The sequence below is a fragment of the Hemiscyllium ocellatum genome, chromosome 4 (genome assembly GCF_020745735.1).
Source record: "Hemiscyllium ocellatum isolate sHemOce1 chromosome 4, sHemOce1.pat.X.cur, whole genome shotgun sequence".
NCBI lineage: Eukaryota > Metazoa > Chordata > Chondrichthyes > Orectolobiformes > Hemiscylliidae > Hemiscyllium > Hemiscyllium ocellatum.
The window spans coordinates 58,975,532-58,991,031 of NC_083404.1; the positions used below are offsets into that span (position 1 = coordinate 58,975,532).

Consider the following 15,500-nt stretch of genomic DNA (forward strand, 5'->3'; position numbering starts at 1 on the left):
TGGCTCCTAAGTAGGCATTAATTATACATTTCATGCCTTAATTGGTCTTGAGTGGGTGGAACACCTGAACATTCCCTGCCATTCATAAAATCATAGTAGGGTAGGTATTCAATTGCACAGCATCCTAAATTGAAGTCCATACACCTACTTCACCACCTCCAGGTCGACCATAGTATAGCCTTTATAAGTGCATCTTTGAGGCTATAGGAGTGGAGTTTCAGTTTCATGCATTTTACTAAAACATTACCCTGGTATGGTTGATTGGAGACCATGAAGATCAAATGATTGGTAGCACAGTGGTAATGTTACTGACTACTAATAGAGGCCCAGTCTAATCCTCAGGATATAAAGGTTCAAGTCACAGCATGGCAGCTGGTAGAATATAAATTTAATTATTAAATATGTAAATAAATGTTAGTTTCAGTAATGCACTAAAATGTAATAAAACAATTGGAATACTATTCATTAACGTCTGCAGGGAAGAAAATCTGCTGTTCTTGCATATAATTCCAGACCCACCATAGTGGTGGCACAATGAATTGCAATCATGAGAGAAGGAATTTCTGTGAGTTCTCAACAATTACTTTTTTTATCTCACTGGAGCACTGTGCTAAGTGGGATGGATTTAGAACAAAGCTAGCAACCACAATTCTTCAAAATACATTCCTTTCAGTTTGGTTTTATAATTGTGATCTGATCTCTCTGAGAGTTACACTTGAAAGCATTCCCTATCAGCTTAACATTTACTCTCTCTACAAACCCAGAAATCTTCATGTGGATCTGAGCCCTCACCTGGGCCCCAATTGGTGACTGTACCTTCAGTCATCTGGGTCCAATAGTCTGATATTCCCTCCCATTTTCCAATGCCTCTCTACCTTCTCGTCCTTTAATTCATTCCTTAATATTTGCAATATTCATCAAGCTTTGGATCATGTCTACAAATAGTTCCTTCTTTGGCCTGGCATTCATTTGGAATGGTGCCATTGTGAAACAGTTTGGGATGACTTTTTCTGTTTAAATAAGCCATGATATATAAATTCATACCATTGTTGTAAGGTTTACTATCAACTAAATGCTCCAAACGTAGTTCAAAATAAAATCCATTTTTCCTCACATTTTTACTCAACTCCAGCATATCTGCTGACAAGATGGAGGCGGAGCAGGGTTTCATTGTTGGAAATACTAAAATGCAGTACCATGGAATGATCGCACTCAATCCTTCTACAATGCTTGATCATGATCTCAATTGTGCTGAACATCACTAAATGGAGTCTAGTATATCCTCAGAGGGAGAGAGGCAACAAAGGAACACAGGAAAAGTCACTGCTGGACTGCAGTAGCATACCTCTGAGTAAAGCAAGAAGTTGGGCCATGACACAACTTTACCGAAAATCTCTTGAAGTGATTTTACAATGTGACAAACCTAGTTCATGCAATACCATGACTAATAATTGCTCACAGAAATTTGGAAATTTTGCTGCAGGACGTACAGTGGAGAGGGGGTCTGGGGAGGGCGTCTTGGTACCTTATTGTGAAGGCCATTGCAGAGACAGTAAATATAGATGGACCTGGCTATAAATAACTGTAATTTCTGTCATCAGGAAGAGTTTTTTATTATTCATTGTTATTCAGACCAGCATTTGTTGCTCATCTTTAAGTGAGGTGATGGTGGTTAGCTGTCTCTCGAACTGATATTCACTCGGGGAGGGGAATAGTCACATCACAATGCTATTAGGAATGGAGTTCCAGGATTTTGACTCCTTTCTTGACTACCTTACCTATCACTTCAGGATGATGTATGGCTAGGAGAGGAACATGCAAGCAGGTGCATCTGTTGTCCTTGTCCTTCTAGGTGGTAGAAGGTTTCAGGTTTGGAAAGTGCTGTTGATGGAGCTTTGGTGAGTTGTTGTAGGGCATCCTGTAGGTGGTATATACTGTTGCCACAGCGTGACAGTGGTGTTGGGAGTGAATGATAAAGGTGGTGGGATGGGGAGGGGTGCAAACAAGCTGGGTGCTTTGTCTTGGATGATGTCACTCTTCTTGAGTGCAATTACAGCTGCACTCATTCAAGTATTCAAACATGCTTATGCCTTGTGGATGGTGGACAGGCCTTGGGATGTTAGGTGGTAAGTTACACATTGTAATGTTTAGTTTCAGTCCATGTTCACCCCCATGGATGTTGATGGTGAGGGATTCAGTGATGTAATTACTCATTTTTAAAATTATTTTTTGTTGAGACTTAGGCATTTATACTCCATCACTAAATGTTCTTGAACTAATAGCTTGCTCGACCTTTCAAACAGTAGTTAAGAATCAAATACATTGCTGTAGATCTGGAGACGAGGCAGGGATGGCAGATTTACTTGTATTCAAGGCAGTCTTTCTTCACTAAAGGACATTTGTGAACCAGATTTTGAAAACAATAAAATTATAGCTTCTCAATCACCAGTACTGAGATTAGTTTTCAATTCTTGATTCAATTGGATTTAAATTCCACTAGATACTCTCCAGTGATATTGTCAATGTCTTACCATCTCTGCAAAAGTCACCATTGTCAAGGACAGTTGATTATATTCTCACTTGTTGGAAATGATCATTGCTCGGCACTTGTGGGGCAAGAATGCCAAATTAAATTGGCACCCATTTCTCTTTATGATTTATGAAAGAAAGGAGAATCTCACACCTGATAAGGGTTTTATACCATTCCACTTAATGCCTCCTTTCTGTAATGAAAATGCGGCATGTGTCACATGCCTGATTTGGCAATCCCAAACTTTGTTTGACATGCCAGACCAGGAATGTCTGTAAGTTGTGAAATATTCTATGGTTAAGGAGTCAGCATCTTACCTTTGGTGTTCCTTTTTAAATTATCTAAACTTGTACAGCTATAGGAATTACAAAATGACTTACCATCGCGTTTCAATTTCAATAAATAAGGAAGATGCAAAATGATCGCTTCCAATACAACAGAGATTAATGCAAGTAGAAAATCCAACCAATATTTTTTGTTGAAAAAAAATCAACCAAACCAATAACTTTTACAAACCCAACTTCAACTGCTCAGGGTAAGGGTTTAAGTCACATCATACTTATTTAATGTGGGTGAGCTGAGTACCATGTACAAAACTTTCCGACAGAATGTAGCACTTGGCACAGAGTCAGTTGATGTAATACTTGAGATGATAAATGAGAGATGGTTTGTCTCGACAATGTTAAAACTGTGCATGTGCCTACAGGGTTTATTTTCTAACTTGCATTTACCTGTGTGAGGCACTACTCTGCCAGGAATTTTAGACCATACCCCTTTGATTTACTTCTACTATGTTGCCACACAAGTGAGAACAGTACAGTAACAACAGTAATCATGACAATATATTCTTCATCACAAAATGTGAAGAAAGACTGCCTTGAATACAAGGGATTATTTTTTAGTAGAGACTCACTTCAAACTACATATACCATTGCACCTAAAGGGTACTTCAGACCAAATAGGGGTTTAAAGAATTCAAATAGCCAGGGTGTGTTCTGTTAAGTTAGTGCATCAGCTATCATGGGAGCTTCTTCTTTGTGATTACATTCCTATAAGTCCTTTTCTTATATTGTACTATGAAGTTATAAATCTTAAAAGAGTATAAAATTATATTTCTCACCGGTTTGTATAAATTGTGCTTTCATTGATTTTCAATTTTAAGCATTCACTGTACTTTGCAATGGCTTCTTTGTACTGGGTCATCTTCACAAAACTATTACCTTCCTGCTTCAAGGAAATAAAATGTTCTTCTACATTTTTACCTGGAAGAATTCAAACAAAACAGAAACTTTTAAAATAAATATTCAGTTATAAATCTGAGACATTAAAGATCTTCAAGCATATGATGCTGCATATGTGATAGTCCTTTAGAAAGCGATCAGAATATTTATTGTATGTAGAAATAGCAGGCCTTTTGATCCATCATGTTTGTGCCAGCCAAACAATATATCATCCTGCCTAATCTCCCCTTCGTGCTCTTGGTGTGGAGCCTTTCAGTTTTTGGCACTGAGTATTTTTTTTGTGCAATGAGGATTTCTACCTTGATCACCAGCAGGACTTGTAATGGTGACATGAGTATGGGGATTGAACCTGCATTGTTGGCTCACTCTGCTTTGCAAAGAGACATCCAGCTAAATAAGCTAACCAATGCTCCTTGCACCTTATCTACTTTCCGGTGACTATATGGACATGCAATCCAAGGTCCCTCACATCCTTCACACCTCTCAGAATTCTACCATTTATTGTGTATTCATTGCCTTGCTTGTTCTCCCAAATGCATTACCTTCCACCTCTCCTGATTGCATTTCATTTGCCATTCTTCTGCCCCTCTGATATCCTTCTACATGTTCTTGCTTTATGCAGTTTTCTTCATCACATCATATGGCCAACTTTACTGTTGACTGCAAATCTCTTCATGTGTTCCCTACAATCGTCGAAATCATTGGGACATAACATGAAGTGCAAGGGGCTAAATTCTGAGGCCTGTGAACCCTATTAATCACAAAAACACCTATCATTACTTTTGCTTCCTACCTCTGAACAAATTTAGCATCCAGTTTCTCTCTTTTCCCTGGATCTGATGAAATTTTATCTTTGAGTGGTCATCCATGTAGGCTATTGCTAAAATCCATGTATTTAGATTGCATTAAATACATTATCCTCATCACCTTCCTTAATCCCCTAAATAAAAGCATAGCAGAAATAAAGCGCTTTACTGGGGCTTTTCAATATGGAGAAAGTGAGGAATGCAGTTGCTAGAGATCAGAGCTGAAAAATGTGTTGCTGGAAAAGCGCAGCAGGTCAGGCAGTATCCAAGGAGCAGAAGAATCGACGTTTCAGGCATAAGCCTGAAGCCTGAAGAAGGGCTTATGCCTGAAACGTTGATTCTCCTGCTCCTTGGATGCTGCCTGACCTGCTGCGCCTTTCCAATATGGAGTGTGGTACACAAACTGGTTGCCATGAGTCCTTACATTGATTAACCAATGAAAACATAGCTCCCATAATCTCCAGTTAAAAAGCATTTCTTTGCATCAATTTCTCAACACTGTTATTAGTTATTATTGTACTGCACTTGGTACATTACTAAGTGCAAGAATAGTTTAAAAGGAGCACAAAAATACAAACAATATGAAAATTATTGAAAGAGTGCATCATTTGTTTCTCCCAATTGTAGTGTCATAGTTATAAAATTGAGGGCTCTTTTCAATCAACATGTGAGGAAAATGACGCATATCTGAAGTCATTATCCAGATAGCTATGGAGAAAGATTAAAAATGTGGAGGAATATCGGTGACAACAACCTGAGACAGTATAATACTGCTGCTGCTGGAACAACCTGATTTTCCTGTTACAGGTATGTGTAATTAGGCTCTTTTTTTAAACTGGCCTGTCACTGTGGCCTAGCTAAGGGAGTAATCGTTTGCAGCTGATGTAGAAACAGTACAGGGAAAATTACAATTTTGCAAAAAACACACAAGTGTAATCCCACTAAAGTGTGAATTGTTTTTGTGAGACATCTTATAAGGAAGGATGGAAAGTCCACGCTCCATTGGCAGAGACAAGAGGACAGATGAGCAAATTTCACATCTGAGGGAACAGAGGCATCTCCTGCACAAGTACCTGACCAACGGCAGAGACTTGCACCAGAGGATGAACGTGGCCCAAGCATTCCTGGGTTAATAAAGGCAAGCTCATGCTCATGCAGTACAGCAGGCACGTATGCCAGAAGGCAAGAACAATAACTATACCAATCATGCATGTAGCATTGTGTGTGTGGTATTTACATGGGGTAGAGTTGATGTTAGACAGAGCAGAGGAATAAGGCAAGGTGAGATGGTCCACAAAGGATGTACAAGGCTGCTAGATAGAGGCAGCAATGCACCAGGCTTGTCAGGAGAGGCGGCCATAACTGTCCGATCAACAGTACTAATAGTTCTCACTTAGTGTAAAATGCGACACCACAATGTTGATCCAATGAGCCAAATAGTTTTAGAAATACTTGGAATTCAGGGTAAATACGCCTAGATTGTGGCATTCAGTTATTGAGTAGTAAATAATAATTAATTGTATTATATGTTATGTATCATCTAAAAACGATAGGGTGGGAAAACATTAATGTTAAGCAGATGTCAGTCTCAATACACACACAGCAGTTATTTTGGATGTTCAATATTCAAAACATACTTTTTAATCAGAACACACAAAATAAACAGCTATGAACAATGCCAAAGGAATTTATTTTAAGGTGCTCACATTCCTCATTAGTAACCAGGATTTAAGCTTTTTAGGCACACACCCTTAATTTCCTCATAGATAATACTGCCTTCCCTCCCTCTTGTTTAGAACTATTTTTAAATGTCATTTCTTTGATCAAGTTTTAGACTATATCTCCTGGTTTTGCTTTTTATGGTTCACCGCGTATTTTTGTCTGTCTGTGAAATGTGAAAAAGTGCTATATAAATACAAATTTTTAAATTGCAACATCACAGTTATGCCAGATATCAAGTTAAGAAATAAAAGATATTATAAAACTGCAAGCTATATTCTCAGCACATCTTTTTTTTTAGATTACTTACAGTGTGGAAGCAGGCCCTTCGGCCCAACAAGTCCACACCGACCCACTGAAGCGCAACCCACCCAGACCCATTCCCCTACATTTACCCCTTCACCTGACACTATGGGCAATTTAGCATGGCCAATTCACCTAACCTGCACATTTTTGGACTATGGGAGGAAACCGGAGCACCTGGAGGAAACCCACGCAGACACAGGGAGAATGTGCAAACTCCACACAGTCAGTCGCCTGAGGCGGGAAATGAACCCGGGTCTCTGGCGCTGTGAGGCAGCATTGCTAACCACTGTGCCACCGTGCCGTAACTTAACAGCCAATTAAAGGCATTTAAATTGTAGTCATTATTGTGTTGTGACAAATGTGGCAGTCAAGTTTTTCATAACAAAGTCCCACAACAGCAAAGAAAGATAAAAGTTAAAGTAATATATCTTGGGTTTTGTTGAATGTGGGCTAAATGCTGGCCAGGTCTTCAGTCTTCAAATAATGCTACCATTTTTTGTCCATTGGCCCAGGCATATCAGACTTAGTCTCATTCAAAAGAAGGAACCTCCAAAATACATTAGTCCTGCAGTACTGCACTAAAATGTTGGCTTGGATTATGTATTCAGCTCTTGCAACGTGACGCAGAAATCCAGGCCAAAGCCGATCTCAGTTAGCAATTTGACTGCAAGTGATGGGTTGAAGTTGGCATCTACTAAACTCAGAGCATTTTGTTTCAGTTACAATTGTAAATACTCATTCTGGCCATCTAGGCAAATTTCTATATATGATGAGATCAACATTTCATAATCATAAGTCAAAATTATTTTCAACAATACCAATAATAGTTGATGTGTTTGCCATTACCATGGTTTGGAGATGTGTGTTGGTTTTCATTAGTCATCTGGATTTTACTTCCAGCAGCATGGGAAATAGAATCGTTCTCCCACCTATGTTGCTGTGCAGATACAGGGACTACTGGGATTGCTGATACTTTTTCTCTCCAGTTTACACCATCTTCTTCTATTAGTGTCTTAGTTATCCTGCAAGGAAAATTGCATGGTCATTAAAACCATTTGAACTTATCTAAAGGATACTGCTAGGAAGCACAGAACTTAGGACAGATTTTCCAGGTACGCAATGCCAATTTTCTAAATTCCGACAACAATGTGTAAACTTTGGCAGAGAACCCAATATGCTCGATCTCTGCACAATTTTATAATCAGATATGCACAGGCTTCAGGAACTATTTGCTGAGTTTATGGATGGAATAATGAATGAATACACAATCACATCATTATTCTACACATCTTTTACTAAAATTTCACAATAAAAGAGATAACAAAAAAATACGGTTCCAGTTGCTTAAAAAAAATTTTAAAAAAAGACCAAAATACAAAAATTCTTACAACTGGTGATTGGAAGACCTAGGATGACACATTTTTCCTCTCTTGCACCAAGAACTGATTTGTATCTAAAAGGCAGTCTTGCCGACAGAAGAGTAAAGTGAAGGCAGGGACAGATATTTGTTCACCTTTTATTTTTCCAATACCAGCAGTTGAACAGTCTGACATTCTGGCTCTTGGGTAGGAACCCACGGCTCTCTCAGTTCTCCTGTGACTACGGTCTACAGTCTGTCTGCAGTACTTGCACAATGAATCCAGGGCAAGCTAGCCAATTTGATACACAATTGTCTTGACAGTAGGAGGAAATGGTGATGGTCTATTACTGTTCATCAGAAAGTTACCTCAGATTACAATAGGATCTTGATCAGATGTGCCAATGGGCCGGGGAATGGCAGATGGAGTTTAATTTAGACAAATGTGAGGTGCTGCATTTTGGAAAAGCAAATCAGAGCACGACTTATACACTTAATGGTAAGATCATAGGGAATGTTGCTCAACAAAGAGACCTTGGAGTACAGGTTCATAGTCCCTTGAAAGTAGAGTTGCAGGTAGACAGAAAAGTGAAGGCGTTTGGTATGCTTTCCATTTTTGGTCAGAGTATTGAGTATAGGAGTTGGGAGGTCATGTTGCGGCTGTACAGGACATTGGTTAGGCCACTCTTGAAATATTAAATGCAAGTCTGGACTCCTTCCTATCAGAAGAAGGTTGTGAAACTTGAAAGGGTTCAGAAAAGATTTATAAGAATGTTGCCAGGGTTGTAGGATTTGAGCTATAGGGAGAGGCTGAATAGGCTGAATTTTTCCTGAAGAGCCAGAAGCTGAAGAGTGACCTTATAGAAGTTTATAAAATAATGAGGGGCAAGGATATGAAAAACAGACAAGGTCATTTCCCTGGGGTGCGGGAGTCCAGAACTAAAGGGCATAGGTTCAGGGTGAGGGGGGAAAAATATAAAAGAGACCTAAGGGGCAACTTTTTCACATAGAGGGTGGGTGTGTGTGGAATGTGCTGCCAGAGGAAGTGGTGGAAGCTGATACAATTACAGCATTTAAAAGACATCTGGATTGTTTCATGAATAGGAAGGGTTTAGAAGGATATGGGCCATATGCTGGCAAATGGAATTGGATTAGGTTAGGCATGGACGAATTGGACCAAGGGTTCTGTTTCCATTTTGTACATCTCTATGACTCTATAACAGGATCTTGATCAATTAGTCCAGTGGGCTGAAGAATGACCGATAGAGTTTAATCTAGATAAATGTGAGGTGTTGCATTTTAGCAAAACTAACATGGGCAGAACTTACATAGTTAATGGTCAGGCCCTGAACAGTGTTGTCGTACAGAGAGACCTAGGATTGCATGTACATAGTTCCTTGAAAATAGCATCACAGGTAGACAGGGTGGTGAAGGTGGTGTTTGGCATGCTTGCCTTCATTAGTCAGAGCACTGTGTTCAGGAGTTTGGACATTATGTCACATCTGTACAAGACATTGGCAAAAACCACATTTTGCTTACAATTCTGGTCGCCCTGTTATAAAAATGGAAGGGGTGCAAAAAAAAGTTAAAAGGAAGTTACTGAGCCTGGAAGGTTTCAGTTTTCTGAACAGACTGGGCCCTTTTCCTGAAGGTGGAGGGGTGACCTCAGAGGTTTATAAAATCATGAGGGGCATAGATAAGGTGAATAGCCACAGTCTTTTCCTAAGAGAAGTGGAGCCCAATACTAGAGGGCAAAGGTTTAAGGTGAGAGGGACAAGATTTAAAAAGGATCTGAGGGGTCTTTTAAAACAAGGGCCTGTTTTTCAAACAGAAAGTGATGCATATATGGAACAAGTAGTCAGAGAAAATGGGAGAGGTGGGTACAATTACAACTTTTAAAAAAAATTTGGAGAGGTTCATAGATAGAAAAGGTTTATAGGAATATGGGCCAAATGCAGACAAATGGGACTAGTTCAGTTTAGGAAGTCTGGTCAACAAGGATGTTGGGCTGAAGGGCCTGTTTCCATGCTGTACGATTCTATAACTGTTTGCTGCTATTCTTGTTCCCTTTTGATTGCTCTTCATATTTCTCTTGGGACACTTGCTTTCATCAGTTGTGGCACAGAGTATAAGAGCAGGCAGGTAATGTTGGAGTTGTACACAGCATTGGTTAGGCCACAGCTGGAATACTGGGTCACCTCACAAAAGGAAGGATGTGATAGCATTAGAGAGAGTACAAAGGAGCTTATATCAGGATGTTGGAATCAATAAAATTTGGAGCTGGAAAAAGCACAGCAGATCAAGTAGCATCACAGCGGTAGGAGAGTCAACGTTTTAGGTTGGAACCTTTCATCAGGGCTCCTTACAGCCTTGAATTTTAACAAATTTAGTCATTGATTAAGGAGAAGTGAGGGAGCATCTTTTCCATTTCAATTAATGCAATCAGTTCTCCACTAACACTGTTCAGTGGCTACTGTGAGGCGGAATTGAGTGGTAGAGGCATGGCTGGATTGAGCAATAATGTTGACATCATCTCTTCAAACCCTTCCTCCAACTACAACCCCACACACCCCCCCAATCCAATATTGCATAAATGCTGTGCCCTCCACACTTCACTTTAGCTCCAATGATCTCCAACACCTTTTTGTTTTTAGTTCATATTTTATCTGCAGCAATTTGATCCTACATAGAGAAACAAAGTTTAGTTTGTCAAATTTTAAATGACTCTTTTTCAGTCTGAATTTCTCCAGCATTCTGTTTGTTTGGGGTAAATTAATAACCTGGTTGCACTGAAATTTAAGTGTACAAGGGGTGTGTTTGCAACAATATGTAACATAGTTCATTAGGTGCCATAAAACAACACAGTCACTTGAAAAATGTAAGGTGTTGAAAGTGAGCTCATATTTCTAAGGGTGTGACATGGATACATACAGGATAACTGAAGAGGTTACATTTCCTACTCAAGAGTTATCATACTGTTGAATGTTTCAACTGGTTAGTTATAAAAGTTCTTCTCTGCTGAGCCTTCAGGACGTTCCCCTTTAGGATTCCCCTTATTTTGGTTGGGAGCCATCCTTCTCCAGGGTATAGTTTCACAATGAGCACCCCATGATCACAATCTTTGCAACTGTTGCTCAGTAGCACATTCCTAGGTCTCAGAACCCAAAGTGTTGATTCAACACAGGTGCACTGTGATTAGCTGGTATTATATCCTTATTCAAATAATGTAATTGGATTGTGCAGTGGTGTCATAAATCATCCCTGCTCAAGAAACCTTGTTTGCGCAAGAGTTACTCAGAGACTTGCCCTAAAATTTCCCTCTGCTATCCTACCATTTTGGGCACAATACCTGCAGAAACAGGAAGATAAATGAGGCAGCAAAGCAATGTAATGCTTCACATTCCTAAACTTATTTTTGTTAGAACAATGTAGATTATGGCAACACAGCAGAATAAAATCAAAGTAATGCTTTTCAATAGTAAAAAGATCATGAATATAAGGCCTTGGTATAAGACTATATATAAGCAAGGTGAAAGAGTCAGCAGGAGAAACATTTTTACATTGCTAATTGTAAACCTGAATTCATTTCTATGGTTAAAGGTTGAAACAGACTGTTGAGACAGAAACTTCAACAACATTCAAGATTAGATTGTTTTAGGTGAATGAAGGAAAAGGAAATGAATGGATTATGGGAATAAGATGGATAAATAGAATGATCATTGGCTTGTTTGGAGGATTATGTGTCTTTGGAATGGCTAAATTGAATATATTCCCTTCGCCTTCATTTTCAAATCATTATTGCTGACATTTCTTGACCACTGCATGTAAATATGAGTGAAGCCACAGGGCCAAGGTTCATTTTTCGCCAGCCTGTCTTTAAGATTCTCAAAGTGAAGATTGGTAGTTGGCCCAGAGTCAAGGTGGGATGATTCTGAGGTTCCTATTGGAGGTACAGCAGGACTAACAAAGGTATGGCCCAATCAATTACCTGAAGGGATAGCCGACTGTCTTAAAGCAGAAGCAATGTGTTAATTGCCTGGGAGTTCTGTTCTGATATCAGAATTCAGTAGTGATAGTTAGAAAAAGAAACTAGTATTGAGAAAGCTTTTGGGCAGGGAAATATGTTAAATGAGTTGTACAGATGCAATCTGTAAAATTGCATTTCTGTTGTTTGTTGCCCAAAGAAAAATAAATTGCTTGTGAGAGCAAACAGGCATTGGGGATTTGTTTTATGCATCAATGAATGATTCATCAGTTAATAACATTGATGACTTGAGTGAAATCCTTAAATTAGCCAGCATAGAAGTGACACATTTACTATTTCTCCTCATCCTTCTTGAACTAATGGTGCCCAATCCAAGTAAATCAAAGTAATATTATTTATTTTTAATGTGCAATACTTACATTTGCTAGAATAAATTTACTTTTCAAAGTGAATTTCCCACTCGCATAATGCAAGTACAAAACAATCACTTTAATATTGGCAAAATGCATCCTGCCAATGTAATGAAGATGCTGGTACTCAAGTTCATATAATTTGATTCTGAAGTGAACACAACCTTACAGTTATGCTCAGTCAGAACTTTAATCTGAATTTATTTGATTGTCAAGTAACCATTATAGAGGTTTACTTTATCCAGATGTGTGCCTTGGGAATTCAGCCAGGTCACCTTTCCCAGAGATTCATTAATATAGTCAAAGCCACAGGATCTTGAATTCTCAAAATAATTCTGCAAGATATTTATATAAATATTTCTGGCACAATTTTGTTTAAAACTAAAAGGTTGAGAATTCTTACAAGTGATGAGTAATTATACTTTTTTTTTAATCAACCTATTCAGAGATGTTATTACACACCTTTGGAGCAGGTGGGACTTGAACCCAGGCCTCTTGGTTCAGAGATAAGGGCACTACTACCGTTCTACAACAGGGCCCATGACCCATGCAGAGATAACTACCATGGTGTAAATCATCATCTTATGCAGTAATTTAATCAAAATAGGTTATGTCCACAAATGTACAGGTTATGGTGATTAAATATCAACACACTTTTAGAGTCATATTGTAGAATGGTACAAACACACTTTAAAAGATTACAGTTAATACAATTCAATTTTGCAATAGCAGATATCTTATGAGGAGCAATTTTGTGGGGAGGATTCCAAAACTGAGGATACATTTATTAAAGTAGTTTTAGCTGAAGAGCAGAAGCCGGTAGGTTCAATCATATGAAGGAATTTACTAAAGCAGTCAGCACAAACATCATCAACTGCTACACAACTGAGGATGACATTCAATTAGTTTACAAGGGGGGAGGGTCAAGATAATTCAAAATGTTAGAAATTTCATCCATCTCCTGGCCTCTCACAATCTTATATCTATCACTGGCCAGATCTCAGACTACTTAGACATGAAATGGGGAACTTCTACAAACACTGAAGCACTATCTTAACTTACAGCCATGCTTTCCATTCTTAGAGACTCCCAATAGAGATCCTACTAGTCTAGGACAATGCAGCAGTATTTTTTATCATGCAACACATGCATTAATATGGGAGAATACAACAGGAATCATATTTCACCTTAATATTATTTTCTCTCCTAATAAAAGGCAGTGCAAACTGCAATTAGAGGAGCAATATTAATCTTGATTGTAAAATAGTTATAATAGGCAGGAGGATCTGATGGAAGATCACCGACCTGAAACATTAACTTTCAAGAAATAATGTAAAACTTGCTTCCTCATGGTATGGTTGAAAGAAACAGTGTGAATGCAGATAAGGGAAACTACTGATTGGCCTATAGGGTTAGATGAAGTAAATAGAGTAGGAGAAAGCTTATCTATAGCATTGTTTGTTCAACTGAATGACTTATATTTGTGCTATAAATTATATTGATGTAAAATATGGATGTGTAGTGCCTCATTTTTGAGTACAATAAGCATAAAAAAGAGTCAAGATGGTGCACAAAATGTACACATACACTTTCAAGTGAAGCAAGAGAAGGAAGATTGCAATGTCAATCAGTGCATAAAGCTGACCTGATAAGAACATGGACATTTTGGAGTTCAAAGTTCCAACTAATGCTCTCTCTTAGTTACTTGCAAGACTGAACACATGTTCAGCAACAACCCGCACTTGTCCTATTTAAAGGGATCATCAAATACTTTCAAATTAGTTGCAGATTTATTTCTACTAGAGGGAAAATAAACTGCTGATGCTGGAATCCAAAGTAGACAAGCAGGAGATTGGAAGAACACAGCAAGCCAGGCACCATCAGGAAGTGGAGAAGTTAACATTTCAGGTGTAACCTTTCTTCAGGACTGGGGGTGGGTGTAAGGAGAGCTGCAGATAAATAGGGTGGCAGAGAAAGGGTGGTGAAGTAGGGATAGGTGAAGATAGGTAGAGGGTACGACTGGTCAATGGGAGGAATGAATTCGATAGGTGACTGGGAGGGGTGGCAGGAGGGGGAAAGGCTGAGAAGGGAATCGGGGAAGGGACAAACAGTCCTTCCAAGTGAGAAAGAGGTTCACCTTCCTCTCTTCCAACCTAGTTTATTGCATCAGGTGCTCCCGATGTGGTCTTCTCTACATTATGGAGACGAAACGTAAACTTAAGGAACGGTTCGCAGAGCATCTCATCCTGCAGGGACTGACCGGACCTCCCAGTCACCATGCATTTTAATTCCCCTTCCCACTCTCTTTCCGACATGAACATCTTGGTCTCCTCTATTACCAAAACAAACCAAACTGCAAATTGGAGGAACAACACTTCACCTTCCATTTGAGCAGCCTATAGCCCGGAGGACTCAACATTGAATTTTCCAATTTCTAATAAGCTTCCTTCTTATCCCCTGACTCCCTTCCCAGCTCCTCCCTCTCCATTCCACTCCTCTCACCACCTCATAGATTCATTCCTCCCAGTGACCAACCAGGTCATACCCTCTGCATGTCTTCACCTATCCCCACCGTCACCACTCTGCTCCCGCCACCTCCTTAATCTGCACCTCTCCCTGCACCCACCCCTAAGCCTGAAGATTGATTTCTACCAGTTATTTTTAGTGTACAGGTATACAGTGTTTTTCAAAGTTATTTACAGTTGCTAAAGCCTACAAAGAATGATGTGATAAACTTGATCCTGACCTCATGTCATCTGCACAATAAGATCGAAGACATGGTACAGTGGTAGGTATCTTTTTTCAAATACAGCATTATTAAAAGAATGAGAAGAGGGACGGGAGCAGATGGAGAGCAGGACTCATCAGAAAGCCATACATGCCCAGGATGGTCAATAGGCAATACCGTTCACCGAATATCAACAAAGAACAACATGCCATATGTGTGTGCCGACTGAAGTCTGCTACATTTGAACAAGAAAGGATTGAACGATTAATCATATCCTGGTAACAGTAATACAGTCATGGAGTCAGAGTTATACCGCATGGAAATAGACTCTTTGGTCCAACTCATCTGCTGTCCAGACATCCCAAACTGACCCAGTCCCATTTGGCCGATATCTATCCAAACAATTCCTACTCATGTA

The 15,500-nt window shown here is 39.2% G+C and overlaps 1 protein-coding gene across 1 annotated transcript in view; it reads right to left on the bottom strand.

Moving 5' to 3' along the window:
* LOC132815389 (sperm-associated antigen 1-like) overlaps positions 1 to 15,500 on the bottom strand; it is a 127,116-nt gene that overhangs the window by 23,821 nt on the left and 87,795 nt on the right. Inside the window, exons 13-14 of the mRNA XM_060824281.1 lie at positions 7,449 to 7,624; positions 3,651 to 3,792 (exon numbers count right to left, since the gene is read on the bottom strand). Coding sequence (XP_060680264.1) covers positions 3,651 to 3,792; positions 7,449 to 7,624 — 318 coding nt within the window. The remainder of the gene's footprint in view (positions 1 to 3,650; positions 3,793 to 7,448; positions 7,625 to 15,500) is intronic.